We start from the raw sequence: 13,678 nt of genomic DNA on the forward strand, positions 1-13,678 counted from the left end.
CAATTCTAAAAATGGTCTGAGGTCTGTCAGAGACAGTCCCAGGACCCACAGTTTGGCCAAAGAGCTATTACCAGCATTAGACTTTTGGGAAATGGGAAAACCACCTATTTTTTTGGTCATTCAGCCTGAAGTAAGCCAGAAATATGTGTAAAGTGCAGGTCTCTAAGAGGTCTTGTGGTTGAAGATCATGGTGGCTTTTGTTTTCAAGATGAAGACTATGAGTTATTTCAAGGAAATTGGCTCTGCTGTGGAAAAAGCTGTTACTATTTTTCAGAAGAAGAGAAAAGTTGGGACGAGAGTAAGAAGTCATGTGAAGATATGAATTCTAGTCTCATGAAGATTGATAATAAAGCAGAGCAGGTATGTCTGCTTTATTAAACTTGATTAAATGCTTTATGAAAAGTCCTATGTCTTGAGTTAGGATCATTGTTTTGACTTTCCTCGCATATTATTTGGCCACTTTGTTTTGAAGCACTTGTTAATCAGTGTAGATTTCTCTAAAGAGGAGATGAAGGTGTAACATGGACCTAGAAGAACCCCTGTTTTATTTACTTATTTTTTTAAGTAGGCTCCAGCCCAGCCTGGAGCCCACATGAGGCTTTAACTCATGACCCTGAGATCAAGACCCGAGATGAGATCAAGGGTCAGGTACTTAACCAACGAAGCCACCTATGCACCCAAGATCCTTTGTTTTAAAAAATGAACAAGAGAGTCATTTCACTGTTAGTCTTTTTATTGTAAGTGTTGCATCTTCAACATTGTAATGTGCATTAGAGAGTTAGTTTTTACCTTCTCAGGGCTACTACAGGGCAAAAGAAAACTACCTTTAATGGTATGAGCAATGTAAAGTGATAATTCTCATGATCTGAGTTCTGTTCCTCCTTCTTGTTCAGTATTTGGAAGGAGTCACACTTGTAAAGGATGATGAGTCTCTCGCGTTCATGAGTGGCCATGAGAAAAAGGATGAAAAATAGACTGAATATACTGGAATGATTCTTTAAAAATGAACTTTTAATTTAATTTAATTTAATTTAATTTCTTGTCAGTGTTCCAGAACTCATCATTTATGCACCACCCCCAGTACTCACGCAATATGTGCCCTCAATAATACCCACCACCTTTGGGGAGGATATGTGCCATGGTGAGTGCTGTGAAGTGTGTAAACCTGGCAATTCACAGACCTGTACTCCTGGGGATAAACATATATTATATGTTTATAAAAACTAAATTAAAAAAATGTAAAAAAAAATAATACCCACCACCAGGCTCACCTCCCCCCCCCCCCGCCGACAAAAAAAAAAAAAAAAAAAAAGCCCTGTTTGTTTCTCAGAGTCCACAGTCTCTCATGGTTTGTCTGCCCTTCCGATTTCCCCCAACTCACTTCTCCTCTCCATCTCCCAATGTCCTCCGTGTTATTCCTGATGCTCTACAAGTAATTGAAACCATATGATAATTGACTCTCTCTGCTTGACTTATTTTACTTTTAATCCAGAATGCCAGAGGAAACATCTTTTTTCTAGAAGAGACAATCTAGATCAAATTTGCCATTCCTTATAAAGTTTAGGACTATAAAGTCAATTGAATGGATTCTGTGGATTTCCTTCTAATAATTCCATTTAGGCACCAAATTCTAGTTACACTGTTTAGTCTTAGCAATGTTACTTCTGATAGTATCTTGTGAAGGATAAGTGAAAAGCTCTGTGTTTGAAAAACAGCAACATCACTCAGGGGTGCCTGGCTGGCTCAGTCAGTGGGGCATGTGACTCTTGATCTCAAGAGTTGTGAGTTCAAGCGCCATGTTGGGTGTAGAGCTTACCTAAAAAAAAAAAAAAAAAAAATGATGATGATGATGATGATGATGATGATGATGATGATAGTAATAGTATAATGATTAAATAAAAAAAAAAGCCGTGTGTTTTCTTGTTTCTAAAATTCTTATTAAAATAAAAATATTGGGGCGCCTGGGTGGCTCCGTGGGTTCAAGCCTCTGCCTTCGGCTCAGGACATGTTCTCGGGGTCCTAGGATCGAGCCCAGCATCGGGCTCTCTGCTCAGTGGGGAGCCTGTTTCCCTTTCTCTGTCTCTGCCTGCCTCTCTGCCTACTCGTGATCTGTCTGTCAAATAAATAAATAAATTTTTAAAAAAATATGAAGAAATCACTTTTACCTATAAGAAACAGATGAACTAAGAAATCATATTAAGGAGTCAAATTTTAAAAATGCAGCTACATCTTTTTAATACCTTGATTCATTTCAACCTCAAGGTTATCAGTCTGTTTTGAAATGAATGTTTTCTTCTCTCAGAAATTTACTTTATTTGTAATCTTACTCTCCCTGTAATCCTTAATTTCCAATTCAGTGTTCTTCAGTTTTAGTCCTACCATTGAAGTTTCTAGGCTTCAAAGTTTCAGTGAAACTTCTTCTACTTGTTGCCCCTGTATCTCCGTGCACTATTCTAGAGCCCTTGAAATTCCTTGTGACTTTTGTCGTGGGTTAGAGCAAAGCTCTGTTGCATAGTTTATAATCTGATCCCTTGGTGTCGGGACCTACCCTGGAATACTGATGCACTGTAGAAACCAGAGACAGACCTTGCTGCAGAGCAGCATTGCTCTGACAGTAATGGTTTTGGATTTTAGTCTTTTGCTATTTTCCAAAGTCTAGAAGTATAATGAAAGCCGTGCCTTAAATCCATTGATGCAGAAAAATGAGATTGGCTTTTATACAAGTAGTTATACCTGTAAATCTAACAAAAATATGTGAGTGAAAGAATCAATGAACATTTACTTTTAGTGTTTCTTCAGAGACCTAGAAATGAGAAAGTATATTATATTTTATATAATACTCATCTATCTTCCCTAGTCTAAAAGGGAAACTATTGAGATTTTTTCTTATACAATTTAATTATAGTGAAAAGAATATTGAAGTCTCTGTGTGTGTGTGTGTGTGTGTGTGTGTGTGGGAGAGAGAGAGAGAGAGAGAGAGGGAGGAGAGAAAGAAAGAGTGGGAGAGAGACAGGAATAGGATATGAGAGAGAGAGAGAGTGAGAGAGAGAGAGAGACCAAGAGGCAATAAATACATTGCTTTTAGGAAAGAACATTAATTTGTTGCTTTACATTTGCATCCATAAGGGAACTTTTTCCCCCTCTTTTAAATAATTTTTTAATTTTTTATTTACATGTAATTTATTATTAGCCCCAGGGGTACAGGTGTGTGAATCGCCAGGTTTATACACTTCACAGCACTCACCATAGTACATACCTTCCCCAATGTCCATAAACCAACCACCTCCCAATTCACCTCCCCATGCCAACCCTCAGTTTGTTTTGTGAAATTAAGTGTCTTATGGTTTGTCTCCCTCCCTATCCCACCATGTTTCATTTATTCCATAAGGGAAAATTTGAAGTGAATTAAATATGCCAATTGGAATAATGATGTTAAAGATATTTTTGATACTGCATTCATTACTCAGTGCAGAATATTTTCAAAACTAAGATTATGATTCCCACTTCAGTTATGGAAAATACTATAGGAAGGCTTTTTGTGTTTTTTGTTAGAGCATACATAGCAAATGAATGGCATAAACTGTTTCAACTGTCATAGGTATCGTTTCATCATTTTCACTGCTGTGTATGATTCTACAGTGTGCATATGCTTCATCCATTCTCTAGATGATAGGAATTTGGGTTGTTTCCAGCTCTTGTTGTTATGAATAGTCCTTCATGAAACATTCTTAACATTCTTAGACATGTCTCCCATGTGTCTTCTCTCTCTTTTTTTTTTTTTTTTTGATAAATCATCCTATGAGTGGAATCATCGGTTAGTAGGATTTGTACAAGTTCAATTATCTAAAAATTTCTTTTCAGTGTAACAGAATTCATTGTTTTTGCACCACACCCAGTGCTTCATGCAATACATGCCCTCCATAATACCCACCACCTGGCTCTCCCCACCTCCCACCCCTAGCCCCTTCAAAACCCTCAGGTTGTTTTTCAGAGTCCATAGTCTCTCATGGTTCACCTCCCCTTCCAATTTCCCTCAACTCCCTTCTCCTCTCCATCTACCTATGTCCTCCATGACAAGTTCAATTTTATATGACAATTCCAGATCATTTTTAATATGATTTTAACATCCGTTTTAAAGATATCTTTGATCTCTACTATCCCACAAACTTGATATTGTTATTTTTACTTTCTGCCAATTAAAAAGTTGTAAAATATCTCCTGATCTATATTGAGCTTGGCTCTTTCCTATTTATTGGTTATATGATATATTTATTTGAAATGTGTTCTTATGTTTTGTCCATTTTTTTCTTATTGGATAATTTTATTTTGATATTGCTTGATAGAAATATGTGTTTGTACTTTAAGTTACTGCAGATGTCTCCAGTTTTGAAGCTTGTATTTTCACATTCTTTAAGGTAGAGAGAAGTTCTAGGTTTAGTGCAATCCTATTTACCTATTTACTTTATCACATGTGAAATTTTTTAAGTCCATCATGTCCCTTTCTGGGTATCTTTCATTCAGTCATAAAGAGTTGAGTGATTTGTTCATTAAATCCTTTCAGTATCCATTTCTTCTGTGCACATGGAGAAATTAGTCTGCCTTCTTCATTTATCAGAGTGGCATTGGAAGATAAATGTGCCCGGTATTTTACAAGTCCTCTGTGGGTGATGTATTTTCAGTGATGTTATGAATAATACCTAATTCTCCTTCCCCACAGAACTTCATTCAATCAAAAATAAGATACAATTACTGGATTGGATTATATAAAGTAAGAGATAAGCATCCCTGGAAGTGGCTGGATGGCACACCCCTATCTCAGACGGTGTAAGTTTTCATGTCACTGTTTCCCATTTCCTCTCTTGCTCAGGAACTGCCTGGTGGATTATAGGTCAAGAAGAGGAGAGGATCCTTGGGGACGTAGGGAAAATCTTGAATTCCATGTGATCTCACTTCTCAGCTAGGCAACCAAATGCAAATCTCAGGCCTCCAATAGACCAAAAGAGCATTATTTATTCCCATGTTCCTCAATGGAGGAACATGTCCTTCCAAACATGGTAAAGAGACATTTTGCTTTTGTATCGTTCTCTTGTATGTTCTGTGATACTAGCATGTTCACTAGTTTGGGTGCAGGAAATGGTAAAAGTATAATGAGGAAAGAAAAGTTGTATCTAAACCCAGGTCTCTCTGTGATTGCAACTTGTACCTATTTAGTTGGTGTCATTCAAGAACTAAAAAGAAAAGAGCTTTTTCCATTAAGTGACTTGGTAATCTTGCATCTCTAATGTGGTCCCTTAGTGTCTTTCATGCTATTATTTCACAGAAGTCTGCATAATTTCTGGCAATCCTGTCTCATTGATAAATCCCGTACATTTGTTGATTGATGTCCAGGAAACTAGTTTAGAAAAGGAAGCAAATGATCTTACTAAATCTAAGTAACATGGGGGACAGTATGAGAGACATTGGGTTATTTAACATGTTTATTGATTGTCTGTAATATGTCAGGCACTGCTCTAGGTATTGAAACTACAGTGATGAAGAAAACAGGCCACAGTATCCTCCCCTTATGGATATTACAGTCTAATGCAGGCATGATAGTGTTAGTGGGATGAATGAGGACAATACAAAAAGGCTGAGTAAATGATGTGTCACATTAGATAAATGCTATGGAATGTTGTGAAGTCTCTTATTTTTTTGCTATATGGTAGTGTTGTCTTTTGTGTATGACGGTAAGAGAAAGAGATTTCACTATTTTAAATGTAATGGTCAGAGACAACCTCCTGGAGACATGTTTGTACAGTACCTTGAATGAACCAGCCATCTGCATTACCTGATGGGACGGCTCCCTAATAGTAGACACAGCTGGTGTAAAGACCCTTAGGTAGGAGTGTATTTAACGTGCTTGAGGAAATAGCAAGAGGGCCTGCAATGATAGAACAAGGTGAACAAGAGGTAGGGGGAGATGTAGGTTAGAGACTTAATGACAGTGGGAGTGTGTAGGACATCAGAAAAGTGTAAGAACTTGGATTTTTTCATGAAGGCATGAGAAGCTATTAGAGGGTTTTGAGCAGAGGAGGGACAAAAACAGGCTTCTTGTTCTAGGGTGCCTCTGGACACTCTGTTGAGATTACTTGGTGTGCGTTCTTTTGGGGGAGGGAGCAGAGAGGCTAAAGGAGGATGCGGAAGGCTGCTGAAGAGTCTGTTGCTGTCATCCCGCTGAGATGTTGTGACTTAATGATGGTTGGCAGGGTTGACGCTGGTGTAACGTGGCCAGATTCCACACTTCTTTCAAAGATGTGTGAAAGAGAGACAAATCAGGGATGGCTTCAGGGTTTTTGGTCCAGAAGTTGTAAGCGTGATGCTGCTATTAATGTTACTAGAGCATAATTGGAATTCAGTGTTAGATACAATTTGAATGACTCTCTTCAACATTTAGCTATGTCTGCAGGTGTCACACGCATTGTGGTACATGATCATGAAGATCACACGAGAGGTTGATGCAGGGAATGCAGATGTTGTACACAGCAGTGCACAATGAAATAAATAAGTGGGTGGAAGTGATTCTCAGGAAATCTAAGGTCCTTGGACACCCGAGTGTTTAAGATAATGATAAGATAACTGGGAGATAAGGATAACCAGAAAATATCATTGAGAAAAGTGCTTCGAGATACAAAAGTAAAACCATGAAGGGACAGGTAGGGTGATGAAATCCTTGTAAAAGAAGTACTACTGAAGTAATAGCGGAATTTAAAATGTTGGTGAGTTCTCACTGATAAATTTTACTACTTGAAATTGTTACTTCTTGTCAGTTACATTCATGGACATTTGAAGGGAAATGAAAACTAAGTAACATTATTTTTTCTGTATGCTGTAGCTGAATCACCAAATTTAAAATCCAGGTATTTTATTCTTATAGCCCCAATTTCACAACCTTTGAGCATTTTGTTTGGTGTGGTAAACGGTAAGGTGAGTGGGGAAAAGTGCACTCTGTTTTAAATGCATAGAAACACCCTGTATGATTAAAGTGAGGCTAGTGTTTTAAATGCATAGTTTGTGCACATTAACCTGAATAATAGGAAACTGGAATATTTTTATATATAGTTACAGCATGTCACATAATGAATTTATTATATTTGGTCACTTTCCAGAAGTTTCAGGAGTTTTAGAAGAAGAATTTTTCAAGTGTCTATTTCTAACTTACGTATACATCCCAGTCTATACTAGTTTTTCTACTTCTCCCCTATCTCCAGCTGTCCACTGACATTTCCATTAGTTTTAGATACAATTACACTTCATAATCTTATAGCTATATGTCTGTCACACGATTTGTATGTCTACTGAAATCATTGCACCTCTGTTGTAAATTTGTGATACATTTGCCTGACAAATGACTTGCTAAAATAAATATATTCTCTGATGCAGGCATTTCCAGCAGAGTAAAGAAGATGTAAAATGTGGACACCTCAAGCCATCAACTCTTTCTACCGCTGATTGTCAAAAACCCTTTCGTTACATTTGTGAAAAGCTGTTCACTGGCCCTTGTTATTAAAAGAATTACTGTCATCAATATTTTAGTATTTTCTTTCTTTATCAGCTATTAGGGAAAAAACTTACGGTATTCTCTCAAATTAGTTTAATCTGCATGACTTATAAAGGGTAATGATCTTTGAAACATTCCTCGGCAAGGTTAAAACACTAAGACTTATAAATAGGAAAATTATACATCCAAAAAACAAGTTTATTGTTTAGAAATTTGAAGAATGAATCCATCAGAGAATGTGAAACAAATTCATTTTGATTGAGTGTAAGATTTTATATTCAAAAATAATTAAAAGATCCTGATACAAGTAGGTAATTAATATTCACATTGTTCAAAAAATAAGAGACAGATAATGATGAATAAATTCACTTAACCTATCTTGTTCCTATTCTCCTAGTTCCCTTCTTATAGGCAAACATGTAATAGATAGTATTCTGTAAATATTCTAGGGAAGTACAGCCATATGCATGCTATCTGCTAAACAAAATGTTATATAACTACAGAGAATAGCATTGCCTCTTTACATTTTTGTTTAAAAATATGTCATGCAGTTTGTTCCATTTCATTACATAGGAGCTTCATCAGTGTTTGTAAGCAGCTGCAAATGTTACACTAACCAGATGTACCTAAAATTTTTCTGCAAGTTTTTTTTTTTTAGGTTTTCAAGCATTTATTTTTATTTTTTATTTTTTTAATAAACATATAATGTATTTTTATCCCCAGATGTACAGGTCTGTGAATCGCCAGGTTTATACACTTCACAGCACTCACCATAGCACATACCCTCCCCAATGTCCATAAACCCACCCCTGTCTCCCAACCACCCTCCCCCCAGCAACCCTCAGTTTGTTTTGTGAGATTAAGAGTCACTTATGTTTTTTCTCCCTCCCAATCCCATCTTGTTTCATTTATTCTTCTCTTACTCCCTTAACCCCCCCCCCCATGTTGCATCTTCACTTCCTAATATCAGGGAGATCATATGATAGTTGTCTTTCTCTTCTTGACTTATTTCCCTAAGCATGATACCCTCTAGTTCCATCCATGTCGTCGCAAATGGCAAGATTTCATTTCTTTTGATGGCTGCATAGTATTCCATTGTGTATATATACCACCTCTTCTTTATCCATTCATCTGTTGATGGGCATCTAGGTTCTTTCCATAGTTTGGCTATTGTAGATATTGCTGTTATAAACATTCGGGTGCATGTGCCCCTTCGGATCATTATATTTGTATCTTTAGGGCAAATACCCAGTAGTGCAATTGCTGGGTCATAGAGTAGTTCTATTTTCAACATTTTGAGGAACCTCCATGCTGTTTTCCAGAGTGGCTGCACCAGCTTGCATTCCCACCAACAGTGTAGGAGGGTTCCCTTTCTCCGCATTTTCTCCAGCATCTTTCATTTTTGACTTGCTAATTTTAGCCATTTGACTAGTGTGAGGTGATATCTCATTGTGGTTTTGATTTTTATTTCCCTGATGCTGAGTGATGTGGAGCACTGTTTCATGTGTCTGTTGGCCATCTGGATGTCTTCTTTGCAGAAATGTCTGTTCATGTCTTCTGCTCATTTCTTGATTGGATTATTGATTCTTGGGTGTTGAGTTTAATAAGTTCTTTGAAGATTTTGGATACTAGCCCTTTATCTGATATGTCGTTTGCAAATATCTTTTCCCATTCTATCAGTTGTCTTTTGATTTTGTTAACTGTTTCCTTTGCTGTGCAAAAGTTTTGATCTTGATGAAGTCCCAGCAGTTCATTTTTGCCTTTGCTTGTCTTGCCGATGGCATTGTTCCTAGAAATATGTTGCTGCATCTGAAGTCGAAGTGGTTGCTGCCTGTGTTCTCCTCAAGGATTTTGATGGATTCCTTTCTCACATTGAGGTCCTTCATCTATTTTGAGTCTATTTTCATGTGTGGTGTAAGGAAATAGTCCAATTTCATTTTTCTGCATGTGGCTGTCCAATTTTTCCAACACCATTTGTTGAAGAGGCTGTTTTTTTTCCATTGGACATTCCTTCCTGCTTTATCGAAGATTAGTTGACCATGGTCTGTTCCTGGGCTCTCAATTCTTTTCCATTGGTCTATGTGTCTGTTTGTGCCAGGATCATGCTGTCTTGATGATGACAGCTTTGTCATAGAGTTTAAAGTCTGGAATTGTGGTGCCACCAACTTTGGCTTTCTTTTTCAATATTCCTTTGGCTAGTCGAGGTCTTTTCTGGTTCCATATAAATTTTAGGATTATTTGTTCCATTTCTTTGAAAAAAATAGATGGGGTTTTGATAGGGATTGCATGAAATGTGTAGATTGCTTTAGGTAGAATAGACATTTTCACAATATTTGTTCTTCCAATCCAGGAGCATGGAACCTTTTTCCATTTCTTTGTGTCTTCCTCAATTTCTTTCATGAGTACTTTATAGTTTTCTGAGTATAGATTCTTTGCCTCTTTGGTAGGTTTATTCCTAGGTTTCTTATAGTTTTGGGTGCAATTGTAAATGGGACTGACTCCTTAATTTCTCTTTCTTCTGTCTTGTTGTTGGTGTAGAGAAATGCAACTGATTTCTGTGCATTGATTTTATATCCTGACACTCTCCTGAATTCCTGTACAAGTTCTAGCAGTTTTGGAGTGGAGTCTTTTGGGTTTTCCACCTATAGTATCATATGATCTGCAAAGAGTGATAGTTTGAGGTCTTCTTTGCCAATTTGGATGCCTTTAATTTCCTTTTGTTGTCTGATTGGTGAGGCGAGGACTTCTAGTACTATGTTGGATAGCAGCGGTGATAATGGACATCTCTGCCATGTTCCTGACCTTAGCGGAAAAGCTTTCAGTTTTTCTCCATTGAGAATGATATTTGTGGTGGGTTTTTTCATAGATGGCTTTGATAATATTGTGGTATGTGCCCTCTATTCCTACACTTTGAAAAGTTTTGATCAGGAGGAGATGCTGTACTTTGTCAAATGCTTTTTCAGCATCTGTTGAGAATATCATATGGTTCCTATTCTTTCTTTTATTAATGTGTTGTATCACATTGATTGATTTGCTGATATTGAACCAACCTTGCAGCTCTGGGATACATCCCACTTGGTTGTGGTGAGTAATCCTTTTAATGTACTATTGACTCCTATTGGCTAGTATTTTGGTGAGAATTTTCGCATCTGTGTTCACCAGGGATATTGGTCTGTTCACTTGTTTGATGGGATCCTTGTCTGGTTTTGGGATCAAGGTGATGCTGGCCTCATAAAATGAGCTTGGAAGTTTTCCTTCCATTTCTATTTTTTGGAACAGTTTCAGGAAAATAGGAATAAGTTCTTCATTATATGTTTGGTAGAATTCCCCCGGGAAGCCCTCTGCCCCTGGGCTTTTGTTTGTTTGGAGATTTTTGATGGCTGTTTCAATCTACTTACTGGTTATGGGTCTGTTCAGGTTTTCTATATCTTCCTGGTTCAGTTGTGGTAGTTTATATATCTCTAGGAATGCATTCATTTCTTTCAGATTGTCAAATTTGTTTGTATAGAGTTGCTCATAGTATGTTCTTATAATTGTATTTCTTTGGTGTTAGTTGTGATCTCTACTCTTTCATTCATGATTTTATTTATTTGGGTCCTTTCTCTTTTCTTTTTGATAAGTCTGGCCAGGAGTTTATCAATCTTATTAATTCTTTCAAAGAACCAGTTCCTAGTTTTGTTGATTTGTTCTATTGTTTTTTTGGTTTCTATTTCATTGATTTCTGCTCTGCTCTTTATGATTTCTCTTCTCCCCTTGGGTTTAGGGTTTCTTTCTTGTTCTTTCTCCAGCTTCTTTAGTTGTATGGTTAAGTTGTGTACTTGAGACGTTTCTTGTTTCTTGAGAAAGGCTTATACCGCTATATATTTTTCTCTCAGGACTGCCTTTGCTGTGTCCCACAGATTGTGAACTGTTGTGTTTTCATTATCATTTGTTTCCATGAAATTTTTCAATTCTTCTTTAATTTCCTTGTTGACCCATTCATTAGAAGGATGCTGTTTAGTCTCCATGTATTGGAGTACTTTCCAAATTTCCTCTTTTGATTGATTTCTAGCTTTAGAGCATTGTGGTCTGAAAATAAGCAGGGAATGATCCTTATCTTTTGATACCGGTTGAGACCTGTTTTAGGACCCAGGATGTGATCTATTCTGGAGAATGTTCCATGTGCACTAGAGAATAATGTATATTCTGTTGCCTTGGGATGGAATGTTCTGAATATATCTGTGATGTCCATCTGGTCCAGTGTGTCATTTAAGGCCTTTATTTCCTTGTTGATCTTTTGCTTGGATGATCTGTCCATTTCAGTTAGGGGGGTGTTAAAATCCCTTACTATTATTGTATTATTGTTGTTGTGTTTCTTTGATTTTGCTATTAATTGGTTTATATATTTGGCTGCTCCCACTTAGGGGCATAGATATTTAAAATTGTTAAATCTTCTTGTTGGACAGACCCTTTGAGTATGATATAGTGTCTTTACTCATCTCTTATTATTATATTCTTTGGCTTAAAATCTAATTGGATTGCCACCCCTGCATTCTTCTGCTGTCCATTAGCATGGTAAATTGTTTTCTACCCCTTCACTTGAAATCTTGAGGTGTCTTTGGGTCTAAAATGAGTTTCTTGTAGGCAACATATAGATGTTTTTATTTTTTTTTAATCTATTCTGATACCTTGTGTCTTTTGATTGGGGCATTTAGCCCATTAAATTCAGTGTAACTATTGAGAGATATGAATTTAGGTCCATTGTATTTCCTATAAGGTGACTGTTACTGTATATTGTCTCTGTTCCTTTTTGATCTACTTCTTTTAGGCTCTCTCTTTGCTTAGAGGACCCCTTTCAATATTTCCCATAGGGCTGCTTTGGTGTTTGTGAATTCTTTCAGTTTTTGTTTGTCCTGGAAGCTTTTTATCTCTCCTTCTATTTTCAATGATAGCGTAGCTGGATATAGTATTCTTGGTTGCTAGTTTTTCTTGTTTAGTGCTCTGAATATATCATGCCAGATCTTTCTGGCCTGCCAGGTCTCTGTGGATAAGTCTGCTGCCAATCTAATATTTTTACCATTGTATGTTACAGACTTCTTTTCCGGGGCTGCTTTCAGGATTTTCTCTTTGTCACTAAGACTTGTAAATTTTACTATTAGGTGATGGGGTGTGGACCTATTCTTATTGATTTTGAGAGGGGTTCTCTGCACCTCCTGGCTTTAGATGCTTGTTCCCTTTGCCATATTAGGGAAATTCTCTCCAATAATTCTCTCCAATATATCTTCTGCTCCCCTCTCTCTTTTTCTTCTGGAATCCTAATTATTCTAATGTTGTTTTGTCTCATGGTGTCACTTTTCTCTCCATTCTCCCCTCGTGGTCCAGTAACTGTTTGTCTCTCCTTTGCTCAGCTTCTTTATTCTCTGTCATTTGGTCTTCTGTATCACTAATTCCTTCTTCTGCCTCATTTATCCTAGCAGTGAGACCCTCCATTTTTTTATTGTACCTCATTAATAGCTTTTTTGATTACAACTTGGTTAGATTTTAGTTCTTTTATTTCTCCAGAAAGGGCTTTTATATCTCCCGAGAGGATTTCTCTAATATCTTCCATGCCTTTTTCGAGTCCTGATAGAACCTTGAGAATCATCATTCTGAACTCTAGATCTGACATATTACCAATGTCTGTATTGATTAGGTCCCTAGCATTTGGTACTGTCTCTTGTTCTTTTTTTGGTGGTGAATTTTTCCACCTTGTCATTTTGTCCAGATAAGAGTATATGAAGGATCAAGTAATATACTAAAAAGGTGGCAAAGACCACAGGAGAATATGCTTTATCCAAATCAGAACAGACACCAAACCATGGTGGGGGGATGAAAGAGGATAAAAAGAGGTTCAGAAAAAAAAGAAACAAATAGAAAAAGAAAACAAATAAAGAAAAAATATAAAAAAGAAAAAAATATATATATATTAGGTAAACTAGTAAAATGTTAAAAAAGAAAAGGGTAAAAGTTAAAAATAATTTAGCAGAAGAATAAAAAAATTGAAAAAAAATTAAATTAACTGAAAGACTAAAGAATCATTGGAAGAAAGCCATGAGTTCCATGCTTTGCTTTCTCCTCCTTTGGAATTACCTGCTCTCCTTGGTGTTGAACCTGCACTCCTTG

The 13,678-nt window shown here is 36.8% G+C and overlaps 1 protein-coding gene across 1 annotated transcript in view; it reads left to right on the forward strand.

Moving 5' to 3' along the window:
- The window catches only part of LOC131839806 (C-type lectin domain family 2 member F-like), a 42,949-nt gene extending 35,403 nt beyond the window's left edge, over positions 1-7,546 (forward strand). Inside the window, exons 5-7 of the mRNA XM_059187520.1 lie at positions 209-360; positions 4,718-4,824; positions 7,420-7,546. Of these exons, the coding sequence (XP_059043503.1) occupies positions 209-360; positions 4,718-4,824; positions 7,420-7,546 (386 nt within the window). The remainder of the gene's footprint in view (positions 1-208; positions 361-4,717; positions 4,825-7,419) is intronic.
- Positions 7,547-13,678: the final 6,132 nt, after the last annotated feature.

This window comes from Mustela lutreola, chromosome 8 (assembly GCF_030435805.1).
Source record: "Mustela lutreola isolate mMusLut2 chromosome 8, mMusLut2.pri, whole genome shotgun sequence".
NCBI lineage: Eukaryota > Metazoa > Chordata > Mammalia > Carnivora > Mustelidae > Mustela > Mustela lutreola.